Below are 16,793 nucleotides of genomic sequence, written 5' to 3'. Positions count from 1 at the left end.
GAAAAAACTCGCGTGATATTGAGTGAATTGAACAGAGAAAAATTGGAAAGTGCATTTTTTTGCTATTTGCTGAAATTTGTCTTTTTGCAAACTTTTCTCGCTGATTTTCATCCGTCAGTTTCTGTCGTTCGCGCACCTTTATGCAGTCCGATGTAACTTCAAAGATATATAACTTTCCGTTGACAAAACACGAAGTTATTTTATTAGTGCTTAGTTCGATACGACCAGGGCTTTTAACCCGTTCGATCGTGAACTGCTATTAAGAAAATTGGAATTAAATTAAATCTGCAGAATCTAACTCTAATCGGCCTCTTTCTTGTGAATTTTTTTATTTTAATCAAGTAGCTTCATAATCATTTATTTGGGAAAATTAAATTAAAATAAATATTTTGTCCGATTCAGCGATAGAATAATTTAGATCGCACTTCACTGAAATACATCAGAGAGTAAAGATTTTTTCGTCTTAAATTGGGATTACGATATCGCGCTTAAATGTCAAATACTCCAAGACGACAGTCTTGGATAGACTATTCGATAGTCCGAATTAATTCACACGGCAAGACATCGTACGTACGCGCGTTATATATAACCCATTGCATAATGCGCATCGCTAGCGATCTAATCGAAGTTCTACTCGAATTGCCCGTAATATCTCTCCTATCATGCTCTTGTAATGAAACAGCAAAATGTCGGAAATATTTCTAGCGCCGGAAGAGAATTATTCCACTCGAAATCCCATAAAAACAAAATGCGTAAAAACGCGCGAAAAGTGTTTCATCAAGATTGGAGATTATGCCAAGCGTTTGGCGCTTCTCTCTCTCTCTCTCTCTCTCGCTCTTCCCCTCACGTTTGATATTTCCCTTTTTTTACGAGAATTTACTGAATTTACCGACGATAACGAGATGTTCATAGGGGGGGGAAGGGGAGGATTGAAACAATCTAAAGGCCATCGCGTGACTTCGACACGATGCGCGGTATCCTCGTCGACCGCATATTTCTGCCTACGCGCCTTCGTGCGCCGAATCGACGATGCTTCCCCTCGTATCATCGCGGTGAGCATCTCTCTCGACCGTGTGTGAATCGAAGAAAGAATATCTATCTGAAATAACATGGCAAGCTCGCGACGTCGCGGGAACATTAAATGATCCGAGAGATTAGCCGGAGAGAAGACGTCTCCGGTAATCGAAAGCAAGAACGCGATTGTCAGAATCGCGGAAACATGCCAACGCGATTCGTGTCGTTCGCTCTTTCGCAATTAAAAGCACCGAGCACAGACGAAGTAGAGGTTTAAACTTACGGATTATATTGCGCGAATCGTGCAACAACGCGCAAATAACTCGCCGCCTCGCTCGTCCCGTCGCGACAGCGGTTCGCCAGAACGGGGCGGGCGCGGATTAAGCGACGACCCCAAAGCGAAAATCACGTTTACGTGCACGCGCGCACATGAATTAAATCGAGATATCTCGCGACACCGTAATTAGCTAATTAATTGTGCGCCCGCTAATCATCTAATGAGCAGTTTAATGTCCACAGATGGTAGACAGCGTTCCGTTCGGACAGACCTCTCAATAGTGGCGGCGTGATTTAGACAAAGACACCGTTCGCTCTATCCGGAAATCCAATAGCCCGTTGTGGACGCGTGACGCGTATCGAACGCTGTAAGTATGCCTTTCTGATACTCAAGCTGAAACAACGTTACACGTGACGTATAAGAGAAACGGAACTTGTCATTAAAAGGGCGTCTTATTTAAGCACGTCCGCTGTACTCCGAGGCTCATTTTCTGAACTCTCTTTTATCGCTAAAATGATTTTAAAAGTGGCTTATAAGCCTCCTGATTGGCTGTAAGCCATTTTTAGAGTCCCTTTTAGAGAGATAAAAGAGGATTCAGAATATGGGCTTAAGTGTGTTATTTTGCTCGAAGATTTTTCTACACCCTTCTTGCCGTTTTAAATCACGCCATTTACATCACACCGAAATATGTTAAATTATAATTTGATTTAATTTTGTAATTTAATTCAACAACACGTAATAACTAAATAATTAAATACATGTAAAAAATGATGCGACTTCAAACGGCAAGAAACGTATGGAAAGTCTTTCAGCCGAATCACACGCTCATGTGTACAAAACTAACACACTTGAATCTGCAGTTGTATGCGTTCAGGAACCTCGGTGTAAACGCGAGCTAGGAAAGGAAGCTGTGAACCTAACCGGGAATGTCAACACGATGCTGCGAACGACGGGATTACACGTGCAAACTCGAGCAACGTATAACGAGGACAGGATAACGTTCTAAGAATGTTGGAGCGAGCAGTCGTTCATCACGTAGAAGCCAAGCGAACCGAAAGTTATTGGTCGTTAATTATCGGTCGTACGTGACGTGTTGGCGGGCTCTTAATTAAATCGATTTTTTTTCGCCGCAAAACACCTGTCGCGTCTCGACGCCGAAGATGCGACCTCCGAAAGGGGAACTTCCTTCGCTCTTCTCGCAACTCACACTGTTTCGAAGGCATCGTACAAATGCTTGGATAAATATGTACATAAGGTCAACCTCCTTAAAAGCTCTTGACCTTGACATATGTTGTCAAGGACATGTTCCTGAGTGTTATGCAAAAAATTGCAGCCATCGCTGTTTATATGCAGCCATATTGTTTATTGAAAAGTTATTAACAAAAGAAATTTCGGTAATTATGCATGCAGTTAAGGGATGCCTCGCCGATGATCTTCAACTTCATATACATTATCAAGGACACAGTCCTGAATAACTTATAAAAAATTTTAGCCGGCGGTCATTGTTTATTAAAAAGTTATTAACAAAAGAAGCTTCATTAATCGAGCGTAATTGTTCGACACAGTGTATATTTAATACCTAAAACTTGCAGGAGGTTACTTTAAAACACAGTATATATAAGCAGGCAGGGGCGTAGCCCCCCTCCCAGAGAAAATCCTAACCAACTTATTGCATCTTCATATATTGTTCAGTGTAGGTTAAAGATTTAAAGATTTTAATTTTTTCAACATCTAACAATATATAAAAATACAATAAATATCGGTTACAATAGGATTTCCTTGGGGAAGGGGTTTTGAAGGAGAGACGGAGCCCCTCCCCCGCTTATATGTATGTGTATTATTTAATATTTTTTAATATATACTCGAGATTTAATGTTATATTCAAGATGTATTATCCGACAGATTATCCGCAGATTATTTTATAATAGTAAAATATGTACACGTTGTTCGAAAATCATGTACATTCTATTCAACTTCTTTTGTTAATAATCATTTTAATAAACAATGAACGACGGCTGCAACTTTTTGCATAACACTTAGGAACATGTCCTTAACAACATATGTCAAGGTCATGGACTTTTCATGGAGGAGGTTGACCTTACGTGCATATTTACCGAAAAGATTTTTTTAACAATTTGGGGCGGATCATTTGCTTCACAGGCGATCGCAGATTCTTCGTTTAGCAATCGTGTTATCCGAACGCAATCCTAACGCCCCCTTATAATCCTCATTCTTGTACCAAAAATGTGACATCTTTCCTCCAAGTCTGCTCTCTTTTTCTCGCTGATTATTCTGACTCGCTGATGAGACTGACGGATAAAGCGATTCTAGGCACTTCGCCGAAGAGACGAGTGCCCCGTAGCGCGCTCGTGTCCTAGGAGTAAATCCGACGATGAGAAATCGCCGATTCGAATAATTTCGCCAAGAGAAAATGGTCGTCGCCGTCGTCGCAGGCGACAACGGACGGAGGCGTGCGAACCATTGGCGCGTGGTGGTGCAGCTTCGACGTCCTGACAAATGATTAGCCTTTAACCTGTTCGCGAGAGCGGCAGCTCGACAACGACGACAGCTCGCCCGCTCTCGCGTTTTCGAATTCTAACTCATGCTCACCGGCAATAACTCCCACTCACGGGATATAACTCAAGCCTCGAAGCCAACTGAAAGACGGAGGACGCTCGATAAAACACGACCATTTTGTGGATAATTGCGAACGACGCGTCGAGTCAGGCCGCGCACTGCGTCCTGACGTCCATCTCGTTAATGAGAGGACGCGGTAGGTACGCGTCGGAAACGGCGTCGCACCACGGCAAACGGCAACGAACTTTCGAACAGGACTTGCGAACAACCCCGGAGAATTAGATTCCGCGATTCCCCTCACACAGAGTACACCCTATCTCGCGCACCTCGGTCGCTCTCACTCGAGAGTGTACTTTTGCGACAGCAAAGTCTAGCCGTTTCATCTTTTGAGCGATCGAAAAACATTCTGATTAGCAGTCAGAACTAGTCGTATCTTTATACTTATGATGAGATTCATTTGCGCGCGCGTCACAAACGCGATGGAACGCGACGTTTTAAATTAATTTTGTTGACGCTTGAACGCGTGATATCGCGAATGAATTTTCCGATCTCTGTTTCTCTCTGTTTTTTTCTTTGTTATTGTATTTTACGAGTGTTCTTCGCGCGTTTAATTTTTATGCGACGCGCCGGCGACGTTACGATTTGTCAGTTACACAAGCAACGATCGATAATTCAGCGAAAAATGAAGAGTCGGATATCAAACAGGGGCGCGAACTTCTATCTCGCTTTAGAGTTATATCTGTATTCCACTCAATCATCGACTTTGTCACATCTCTCTATTCCCAGCTGAACCTGTTAAATCGTCAGGAATCTACACGTATATCTACACACATACTATATATATATATATATATATTGCAAACTGCAAACTGTAAAATTACAGAGGAGACATCGCGCGAGACATCGATCCGCATGCGGTGACGAAAAACGGAAGTGATGGTTAACTGATATTTCGACGGCGCGTTCTGGTTCTCTTTAATTTGACTCGCTGAGATAATGGTGCCGCTCCAAATAGACCAGCCTGAAAAAACACGAAATTACGCTTTGATCGTGAGGATATTGGTGAGGTAGCGGACATTTTTTCGGCGAAATACGCGAAATATCAAATTTTCGCGACGCAATTTTCTTTTTTCTCGACGACATAAAAGCTTAGTTCTGTGCTTATCCGTCATTCTTTTTCTCCTGCTTCTTTCTTTTAGATAGAGAGATGATCAAAGATCTCATATGGGTTCAGTATATGTTCGTCGTCTTTTTGGGAAAAAGGATTTCGATTCTGTCTCGTCAAAGAACAAACTGAAACAGCTCGTCAGCTGGCGCGTTCGTCGCCTCTACAGCCTCGCGTAAAATTTACGCAAACCAGCTTCACATCTTGATGACATCTTCGCGATGGTAGGAGAATCTCCCAATTACCTTTTGTCAAAGCAGCAGGTAAATGTCTCGCTTATTCTCCGCCTCTGTAAGTACTTCATACAGGTCAGCCTCGCAGAATATGCAACGCGTTTTATCTTGCGCAGAAAAGAAGCAAAAGTTTCCGTTATTCACTATTAAGGAAGATAAGCGCAAGTACTTTGCTACTCAACTTATCCACCCTTCGTAATTGAGCGCTGCTCTTCGTCTTCGGGATACGATGTGATGTTCGTAGTCACGCGAGAGGCAAAGAAAATTACCTTCTTTATCAACGCGCTTATTCGTTACCGGACTATGTTTGAAAGATTCTCGTCAGCCGACCGCTCTCAAGCGTCTTAAATTTCTTAGACGCGCTTCCTTGCATTACACGAAGAAAATGTGTCAAAAAGGTTATTATTATAATTCATACATCACATGTGTGTGTGACGTACGTAAGTATCCATAAGGACCGAGTATTTTGTACCCACATCGCGCGCACCACAAACACACACACACACACACACGCGCGCGCGCGCGCACGCGCATGCAATGTAACATAGAAGTGTTAACACTGGCGGGCTAAAGCATGTTAACGAAAAGTAAAAGTGAGTGTAGCTCACTCGATTTACTTCCTTTACTAACTTCCTTTACGTATTCACGACAGAAGCACAATAGGACGCGCTTGTGGTAGCCGCGCGCGGTTTCTTCCGTCGCGGAGGGTCCCCGGCGCCTGCGTGATGCCGACCACGCGTGCAGGCAAGTATATAGGAGCGTAGCTGCCTATCGCCGTCACATTGCGTTCCCGAGTACGTCCTTCAGCTTTGCCGAAGTTGGAGAGTTCTTTGGTGGTGGTCGGTGCCCGAAGGGAGCCCCGAGGGATCGCGTCTCCGCCAGCCAGTAATCGTCGCCGTCGTTCCTCGAAGACGACACGGGGGACGCTCTTTGCGCTCGATCGAGAATCGATCGGGATCGAGCGGGCTCGCAGGAAGCGCGGGGCGCCTCTTTCGACTCGCCCGACTCGAGGAACGCTCTCTACGTCGTCGATCGTCAGCGTTGTCAGCGGGACCAAACGTCGTTCGGGGTCGTTTGAGGGCGATTCTCTTCCCAGCGATAGCGTCCTTCGCTATCGCACCAACGCAGTCCGCGAGGCGCGCGAACGTCTTCTTCCCGGCGGAGAACGCACGGATCCTGCGGCCGGATTGCTCAGGATTGCGCGGTTAATATGGGCGTCAACGTCGTCCCGCTGGTCGTGATAGCGATGGTACCGATAATCACCGGCAGTTTCGGGCAACGCGCCATCGGCAAGAGAAGCGCGGCCAACGGCATCGCCAACGTCGATTATCCCGATTATTCGACCAAATACGATGATTATCCGGTGAGTAAACGAATCGATGTGTTATATCGTCCTGACTGTTTCTCTTTCCTCGGATCTTCATGATGACTCGTCCCCGAGATTTAGCAATTTCTTTCTTTCTTTCTTTCTTTCGTTTTTACGAGCTCGATAAAAAAGAAAGAGTCCACCCGGGGGGACTTTTGCCTGCAAGCGAGGGACACAATTCGCAGAGTCGCGACTACAAATCGGGGAACTGTGTTAAATTTAATTAGCGAATTCACCCGGTAATCAGACGATGTTAGACGATGGCCGCGAGCTCGTTCGTACGAGCGGTCGAGAGAGGGTCGGCGGATAGTTTCGGCGGAACCGTGCAAAATGCAAAATACCCCGTCGACACCGGGGATTTATTTATTGGGAAAAATCGAACTCAGTTCTCCGTAGCGGCGTAGATATCGTTGAACCAAATTGTCGGTAAAAAAGGAATAAAAACACAAATCGGGCGAAAGGTTGCGGCGAGATTGACGTGCCGCCGAGCTCCCTCCCGTCATCTCTCTTTCGTTTTCGCTCTGCCTCTGTTCTTGCACCGCGAGTGGGAGATAAAATGAAACTGCGAATGATCATGACACAGCGTACGTTCGTAGGGGGAAATGGTCGCGTAAGGCGACCCTATAAAAAATTGAAATAACGCAAAACTACCGCCGCTCCTTTCAAATTTCTCGCGCAGCACGAAGGAGGAGAGAAAGAGAGAGAGAGAGAGAGAGAGAGAGAGAGAGAGAGAGAGAGAGAGAGGGAACGCGACGACGCGGCGACGACGACGACGCGAAAAAATCGTCGAGGAGAGTCGCTCGTTGGTAGCTTTTTCTTTTTTCTTCTTCGTTTTTTTCTCCTTCTTTTCTTTTTTGCTTCTTCGTTCTCTTATCTCGCACATACGAGACAGGAACGGTCATTGACTATCGATTATTGCGTTACGACAGATTCGCACGGAAAAATCTAAAAAGGCACATGGACGAGGGATCCGCTTACTCGACGTATCATTTTGAGTCGGGATGGCTGCTGGCGATCCGGCACCCATTGTTTCTTTCTTTTCCTTTCTCTCTGTTTCTCTCTTTCTCTTTCACCCGGTTCAGCGCATCTCGAATTTCCCTATTAAAACTCTCCTATTGCCTCCTATTGTCTCCCATCTCGAGGTGCGAATCGAACACAGAAAGTGTTCTCCGAGCGCTTCTAGCGCGCTTCCTCCGCGCGTTTCGCGCGCTCGCTCGGTTTTTTTTAATTACGGATAACCGAGCCGCCCGTTTGAGTTGGCCGCCGTCGTCGGCGACGACGACGGACTTACGCAAGAAGGACGCGTCCTGCGGATTACCATGTGACAATCTCCGGCGTACGAGATTAGCCATTTGTAGATTTTATGATCATCCTACACAATCGTCGACCACGATATTGGCCGCACCGTAACGGACTTGCTTGTCAACTGCTGAATTAGTCCGGGTAGACCGCGAGAACTATGCGAGTATACCGCCACGCTCACTGTAGAGCATCTGCTGTGCATCCTCGTGAGCCGCTCGTTTCCCTCATTCACTCACTTACTCACTCACTCACTCACTCACTCACTCACTCACTCACTCACTCACTCTCTCTCTCTCTCTCTCTCTCTCTCTCTCTCTCTCTCTCTCTCTCTCTCTCTCTCTCTCTCTCTCTCTCCTCTCTCTCCTCTCTCTCCTCTCTCTCCTCTCTCTCCTCTCTCTCCTCTCTCTCCTCTCTCTCCTCTCTCTCCTCTCTCTCCTCTCTCTCCTCTCTCTCCTCTCTCTCCTCTCTCTCCTCTCTCTCCTCTCTCTCCTCTCTCTCCTCTCTCTCCTCTCTCTCTCCTCTCTCTCTCCTCTCTCTCTCTCTCTCTCTCTCTCTCTCTCCTCTCTCTCTCTCTCTCTCTCTCTCTCTCTCTCTCTCTCTCTCTCTCCCTCTCTCTCTCTCTCTCTGTATGTCACGGAAAATTATATGTCATTGCATTTAATTGATGACTCGATTTACTTTTTCGACTCGACTGCACTCTTTTCGAGGTGGCGTCGTATTGTGTTGTCTGTCGATCGGGAATCGGGAATGATAAAAATCCTACACGGTGTCAAACTATCTCTTTAATTCGCATCCTTCGCTAATTTGCGACACAACGTGGACGAAAGGAAGAGTCATTATTCTCTTTTCCTTTCTCTCTCTCTCTCTCTCTCTCTCTCTCTCTCTCTCTCTCTCTCTCTCTCTCTCTCTCTCTCTACGACGAGCGATGCGCAAAGAAAAGATACGGAAAAGGGAGAAAAGATCGGTTGAGAACCTTCGAGCTCTTTCCGCTGCGCAATTTTATTACGATTCGATTCGTCGATTCCTTGTCCCGCTAATAGTGTTATTAAAAGTTTCCTCTTTCCCGGCACGGATATTATCTGCTCAGCATGCGGTGTATTGCATATTATACGAACGCCCGGCGATGCGATGATGTGTTTACTCTTCAGGATAAAAGTGGACCCCGTGAGTGATATTAAATTTTAGACTATTGTTCTGTAAGGGAAGATAAAGCTGACTCCTCTTCGAGCAATTTAATTTTAAACGCCATATCTTACAAATGTCTCGCGTCTCCTACAGGTATTACTACATTAATCGTTACAATGCCGACGAGGACTCGATTCGAGTAGCTCGCGATCGGGAAAACAGTAATACGCGCAATTCAACGAAATTCGCTGTTGTTTTTCTCTCAACCCCTTGCGCGTTAGAGCGACTGCTGGAGTCGGTGCAAAAAAATTAAATGCTCGTAAATAGTTTGGACATTAAGAGGAAAACAGAAGTCGGGTGGCTGAAAAAATGCTCCGAGCAGTCGATGCAGCTCATTTTATCCGTGAAAATAATCTTTCGACATCGGATATAACTTCGTTTTCCATTTGATTTGATAAGCACGGCGAACCTTCTCGACCGACTCGACACCTTCGCCTCGCCTCATCTCGAAACGTCGCATTAATTAATCGTGCATCTTTCACACTCGATCGGCCAGAATCACGTACCAGTAGCAGTTCGCTCGCGAGTCGATGCATTTCAACATAGTCGCGCTTACCTGCTGCACCTGCACATTTACCTGCACACTTACCTGCATCTTCTGACCCCCCGGGCTCTTCGCGAAGAGCGGAGAAAGCCGACAAGAGAGAATTGTTGTCGACGAGTAGGCGAACCACCAGGCTGACGACCAGACGCCTTTCTCCTCCTACCATTCGCTGTGTAATTATTAACTTCTCGAACAAGACGTTTCCATTACCCGCTAATAATCGCGCGTTTCGTTAATTCGATCGGCTATCGATCGCTCACTACGCTCTTTCCTCGCCGTTTAGACGGATTGTCGGAGACACATTGTCGCGCGACTTTGTCGGCGATTCATTTCCGCGATCGCTCCCTTTCGATTAGCCCCGCGCGTTTCAATTAACGTCAACGAATTCTCCAGGAATACGTGGCAACAATTCGTTCGTCGATACGCGCGCCTCGTTCTCGATGACGTTCGTCAATACGGCCGTCCTTCCGAACTTCTTCTCTCTCGAAGTGTTGGGTCGATATCGCGTTTCTTCGCAAGTTGAAGCCTGCGATTAGAAATATGACGCTGGCAGGCAGCGAAGGCAAGAGAGTTGCCTCATTGTTTACAATTTAAATCATCCCGCCGGATATTCTCAGTAAGTCCGGGCTGACGGAGAGACAGTAATTCGAGCAATTAGAACAGGAGGGTGCAAAAAGGAGCACACATGCACGTTTTCAGATCAAATGCTGATTTTGAAGGATTTAATCTCGCCGGAATTCAATTCCACACATAGCCTGGACTCCCGTCAGTCCCGTTTCAATTCACTTACTTGTTATAATAATAATATGCGTAGGCTTGACACACAGCGTCGGGTAAATCGCGCCGCTTCGGGACGCGACAATTTTTTCCCCTCGCAAGTTTATATAGAAAAGGGAAAAAATTAATCAAAAATGTTACGCGCGAAAAACCGACACGACGCGAATAAATTCGCCGTGTTTCCGCACAGCAGCGGCGGAAGATGGAATTCCGTCGGTCTTCCGATTCCCGCTAAAAATAGAGCGCAAAATATGACCCCCTTTTTCCCTCTCTTTATATGTTTCATCTTTTTTTTATCGTTCGCTATCATTGCCGTCATTGCGATCGCTCGACCATGGCATTGCATACTAATTGCTTACGACGTACTTGATAATTTCTGTAATCCTTGCGTGTACCTCTTGTAAAATTAAAGCCTGATACGTCGCTGCGCTGCGCCGCTCTTTTTATCCGCGCCGTCTTCGAAGCTCCCAGTGTTATCTGAACACAAACGTCCGCCTAACTGCGCCACGTACGATTAACCTTTCAATTAATATTCCACGGCTTATTTCGTGCGCACAATCTCGATGTGTACAAATACGCGAAGAAGACAGAAAGTACATAACATTATCCGAGAACGAGACGACGTTGATTAAAAACCGTCTCAATTTATACGAAATGTGCGAATCAAAAATTTTTATGTCGAATCAAATCGAATCGAATCTCACTTTTTAAATTTGAATTCGAATCGAATCGGATCTATGAAATTTCATTTGAATTCGAATCGAATCGAATCATTAAAAAATCTAACATGACTATTAAACATGCAAATAATGATGGAAGATTTTAATATGAAAGGGAATATCGATATTGTAATATCATCTTAAAGTAAAATATATATTTAAATATTTAAAGTTCTAAAATTTATATTAATTAAGTTATTAATTATAAGTTAAGTTAATTACAAGTTAAGGGTTCAAACATACAGGCCCAAATGGGGCCCGTTTTATAGCTAATGCGCGCATAATAAACGCTAATAATAAATGTATTTGATTCGTATTCGAATTTTCGCGATTCGAAATTTTCGAATTATTCGAATCGAATCGAATTACATTAAATTTAATTCGATTCGATTCGAATTCGAATAGTCATCTCTACAATTTATCTCGTATATATGTAGAGTATGCATTATCTCCCAGCTACGATTAATTTGCATCCTTTGGATCGTACGTGTGTCCGTATAATGTATACATGTGCACATTATTCGCATAAATCACAGGATAATCCGGCGTTGCGTTGGAAAAAAATAAACTCATATTAACGATTTCACCGTCAATACACTTTGGACTCTTCGCATTCTCCTCCCTTTCTCTCTCTCTTTCTCCCTCGCCTCACGCCAAGTGAGAATTTTTCAACACAATTTGTCTTCATCAGGTCCGCAATATAAACGTGAACGTATTTTGATACACGCGTATACGAACGGAATTGGTATTAATTAATGTGCTCTCTGCGCATCCACGGGACGGTACGCGCGATCGAGACGATCAACGCGGCAGATCTTCGGTCAACCTCGTAAAGTCTCGACATTTCCTAATAACCATGATTAACACGGCCGTAAATTACAATTAGTTACAGGACGTCGGATGAAAAGTACTCGACCACGCGTTGGAATAATCTCGCCCGGCCTGTGCGTGGCGAGTTAATTAAATCGCGCATGAGTTATTGGAACGTATTTCGTTAATGTCATCCGTGTCGCGCGCACCAGTTGGAAAATACATCCCGAAAATGCAAAGAGTCGTGAAAATCCACGCTCATTTTCGCGACGGCGATCATTAATTTGTCGTTGGTAACGTCATGATGAGTGCGCATACGTCGGGACAACGGGCATGAAAATCAGCTCGCGATTCGCGCGACGTTCTTCGCGCGCGAATTTGTGACGGATCTTTGAGAGACGCGTCGCGATATATGTATCGGGGCATTTTCATCCCTTTTTCCGTCCATTTTCCGCCCTGTAAAATATTTGCGCCAGAGTCGATCGGGGTCGACCGTGATCGCCATGATGGTGCCTCTGTTACTCGCTCATTCGCTACCCACCGATCTCTCACTTCAGGCTCATCTTTGCTTGAACTTTTCAATTTCAGCTAATACGCACACCAATTCACTACACCAAAAACGCGGCAATATTTTTTTCGTTCGAAGCGATAGCGAAAAAATATTACCACTTGAAGTCACAAGGGTAAATGTTTCACTCGAGCTTAGAGTGGATCCTGACTCCACACGAGCGAATGTTCCAATCGACTGGAGTGAATATGTGGCGGTGGAATACATCAAGCTTACTCCTGGATTTCGAGAGAAAATGTTCACTCGACTATTTTCACCGGACAATGCATTCTATACCAAGTTTTCCAAAAGTAACGGAAGCCTCCCACCCTATATCAGAATCTATGTATACATTATAGGGAAAAATGAATCAAATAAAAGTTTTAGGGTTCATAAAGTTCTATTTTTTTGTGACCTCAAATTTGACTTTGACCTCGACCTTGAAGGTCATTTGAAGATCAACTTGCGTTTTTTAAATGAGAATCCCTACTTTTTATTACATTAATTTTTTCTACCAATTAATTTGAACAACTTTTGTCTAAAACATTTTTTTCTTTGCCTAATATTTTTTGAGATATTTGAGGAAAACTTGATCACTTTTTCAGTATTTAACTCACGATATCTCGCTAACTATTTGTCGGAAGAAAAAGTGTAAAAGGTACTAGACTCTCTTGCTTTATTTAGTCTCAAGAATATATTGTTACAATAGCGCTCTAACTTTTGTTAACTTATTAACTTTTGGAAATTTCAAAATCACCAAATTAACAAAAATCCGTTATTTTTGGAAAACTTAGTGTGAAGAAACTTCGAGTAACTCGGTGGTCACGCGGAACATTAGCGCTGACGATTTTTCTCTCGAAATTTCCGTGAATTCGCGTCAGATGCAAATTAAAATCAAGCACAATGTGCTGCTGCAAGGAAAGTTCGTCAAGTAAGCTACGCTAGCGCGAGTAACACACGAGTAACGTGTGTTACTCTCCGATGTTATGCCTCAAAGCAACCAACCGACTCCGCTGCCGTGTGTTACTCGTTGCGCGAAGGTTAGGCACGTGCGAGCGAGATTGTGTATTCTTGTTAGTCGCAGCGCGCACGATAGTGTCAAGGAACCCTCCCGTGTGTGGTCCTCGTTGTTCCTCCATTTCCAACGACGTTCTCCGTATTGTTTCCGCGACAGTTGCGGCGCAGCGACGCGCAGGTAACAACGCTCTACAAGCCTTATTCTCGCAATTGAACCGTGCACTTATCAGTATACGAAGACGCGACAAAAGCGGCCGAGCAAGCCCCAAGTAGACGCGCCGACGAGAGCGCGATCTTCTCTCTCCCTCTCCCTCTCCCTCTCTCTCTCTCTCTCTCTCTCCCTCTCCCTCTCTCTCTCTCTCTCTCTCTCTCTCTCTCTCTCTCTCTCTCTCCCCCTCTCCTCTCTCCTCCCTCTCCCTCCCCCTCTCCCTCCCCCTCTCCCCCCTCTCTCCCCCCCTCTCCCCCTCTCTCCCCCCTCTCTCTCCCTCTCTCTCTCCCTCTCCCTCTCCCTCTCCCTCTCCCTCCCTCTCTCTCTCTCTCTCTCTCTCTCTCTCTCTCTCTCTCTCTCTCTCTCTCTCTCTCTCTCTCTCGCGAAGACGCCCGCTTATATTTCCGGCGTTGAAGTCTCTGACGTCGCGACCGCCTGAAAAATGAACGTGTGCCTCGCGACTCCCCTCCCCCGACTGCCTCCGTCCGATCCTCGCCGGCGAGCCGCGCCGTCACCCCGTCGCGTCTCGCGGCCGATCATTGCACCGGCGAGATCATCCGGTGTTCATCTTATTGTTTCCTCGACGAGGTCTCGCGAGGCCGGGAGAAAACCATGTTCAATACTCGGTGATAAATATCTCGTTGGCGACGCGTATCGCGAGATATCTCGCGGTTGCGATGCGAACGCCGTAGAGCAAGAGCTGGGGAGCCTGCCGAGCGGGAATTGAACCTTGCGAATATCCAGCCACAAGATGACGGTCAATTTATGTTATCGTCATCGTGAAAAGATATGATACGGCAAGAACGAGGGATACGAAAGGAGAAGTTATTACTGTCAACGTTCTCTGTAAACACCATGGGATGAAGTTTCATGCGGATAGCAAGGTAACCAACCCCAGTCTTATTCGAAATTTTCCCCTTTAAGATGAATTCTTTATTGAAAGTTGTCGAGTGAATACACCGGTAACGTGTGACGCTTTCATCTTTCTCCCGATAGCGATAGGTAAAAGCCACTCGAAAATGAAAATCAGTTGATGGCTGGATAGCAAAAATTGCAGTTGAGACGAAAAGTCACAACTGGCCGTAACATCCAATAATGTGACGCTCACTTCCGCTTCTTCTAGGTGTTTATATAAAAAGTGTGAAAATTCGAGATTTTCATTTCTTAATCTTAAAATTGTGATGATCGCTCTGTCATGTTCGATTTGTTGGACGGTTGGACAACGCGACGCTGGATCATAATAACTTAATAATGGATTATAATAACAATAGATTTGGACGAGATTTGAGCAAATAGTCGGTAGCGAGCTAATAACAAGTTAGAGAATTTAATCTAGCCTGCGCTAGCTAGTTTAACCAGTTTTCCATTAATGTCGGCTAGTTATATTTCTACCTCGGGTGTACATGCGTCTCGAGGGTGCGCGTTTCTGAGGGAGGAGTTCAACAAGGAAGAGCAAAGAATATGTGCTGAGCGCGACGAAACTGTGTGTATTTTCGACATTTCAGCGCTCTAAGTCAGTTAAAAAGCTTCGGAGTTCCCAGAGAGGATCGTCTCGCGCAGCGCGCGCATCCTCGTAATTACAGACGCGCGCGTCTTCTTCTCTTTCCCTTGCCGGCTCGGCCCGCGGCCGGGGTCACGCGTCGGATAAATAGGAATATCCACGACGCACGTAGAGGCACGTTACTCCGCCGTGTACCGGGAGCGCGAGCTTTCATAATTGAAATAAAATCCCTCCGAAGTTTGCCAAGCAGGTCGATCAATCCTCGTCTTCCTCCCTTCGTCTCTCGTTCGCAGCAAAGGGCACGAAATGACGTACCTCGCGGGCTCGCCACGGCGTCATCGGATGGTAATAAATTTTATCACTTTATGCGCCGCTAATCGTACGCGACCGCCGGGATTTCAGCGGGATTATAACCACGTCGACGCACCAGACAGTTACAAATCGTCCAGAAACTGAGCAGACCTCCTCCTCCTCCTCCTCCTCCTCCTCACCTCCTCTCTTTGCGGACGGTAGTTTCGTCCACGTCGAATTGCGTAATTAGTAATCTAAACGACCAGCCGGTAAATAACGCGGTATTATTAATATATACTATATTGAATTTATTATTATTATCTTTTTGCGAATTATTATTATTATTATCAACATGCGAAATGGGATTTCAATCCCCTATATCTACCGCTAGAGAGAGAAAGAGAGAAAGAGAGAGAGAGAGAGAGAGAGAGAGAGAGAGAGAAATATTGATCAATTTTTTAGTATCACGATTAATTACCGCGATATTTCACCGCAGCAGCTAATTATTATCATTATTATCTTTAATTTGTTACCTTTAATTTATTATTTATCTTATTTTATCTTATTATTATCTTATTTTATCTTATTATTATTTATATTATATCAATTATCACTTATTGTTGCTTTTTTATTAATATACGAAAGGAGTGTCCAATCTAGGACAACCTAATAAAACACGATGCATATGATTCGCGTTATTAACACGCGATTCTTCATCGTTAAAGCTATTCCGGTCACTCGGGCAAACGGAACTCAACGAGAGCGCATCTCGCGGGGCGGGGGAAGAAGGAAGGGGAGCAGATGTTCGCTAAAATATAGTCGAGAAAATATTGTTGTTCGGCGATAGTCGCGTTATTGCATCGGTAATGTCATTGATTTGATCTGGAATCGCCGACCCGGAGACGGTCGTAAATACGTTTATGGTTATATCTCGCTCATGGTGATCCCGTGGGGCGCGACTCCGCGGCGTCGTAAAAGGACGAGACTTCCTCACGGCGGTTCCTCCGCGCGTCGAAACGATCCCATCGCCGTACGCGACTCGAGAGTCCGTTTTCTTTCTTTCTTTTCCTCCAAAGCTGACGCGTAACGTTGACGCGAAACTTAACGTGTACTCTCGTTTAGAGTTCCGCATCGATGAGTGACATCGAAATTAACATCGAAACTTAATATCGATATTCGATAAATATTGATTCTATAACATCGATATTTATTTGACATCGATGTTTTTATTCAAAATGAAATTCTTTTATTGTATATTAC

The 16,793-nt window shown here is 45.0% G+C and overlaps 1 protein-coding gene across 2 annotated transcripts in view; it reads left to right on the top strand.

Moving 5' to 3' along the window:
- The first annotated feature begins 6,018 nt into the window (after nucleotides 1-6,018).
- The window catches only part of LOC105191625 (Allatostatin double C), a 30,417-nt gene continuing 19,642 nt past the window's right edge, over nucleotides 6,019-16,793 (top strand). The window contains exon 1 of one of the 2 annotated variants that reach the window (XM_011155152.3): nucleotides 6,019-6,629. In XM_011155152.3, coding sequence (XP_011153454.1) covers nucleotides 6,477-6,629 — 153 coding nt within the window. In that variant the 5' untranslated portion in view covers nucleotides 6,019-6,476. The remainder of the gene's footprint in view (nucleotides 6,630-16,793) is intronic. The other variant, XM_011155151.3, reaches the window with a different exon arrangement.

Source organism: Harpegnathos saltator, unplaced genomic scaffold (assembly GCF_003227715.2).
Source record: "Harpegnathos saltator strain DR-91 unplaced genomic scaffold, Hsal_v8.6 scaffold59, whole genome shotgun sequence".
In the NCBI taxonomy this organism is placed as follows: Eukaryota; Metazoa; Arthropoda; class Insecta; order Hymenoptera; family Formicidae; genus Harpegnathos; species Harpegnathos saltator.
This window is presented reverse-complemented; position numbering and strand designations above follow the sequence as displayed.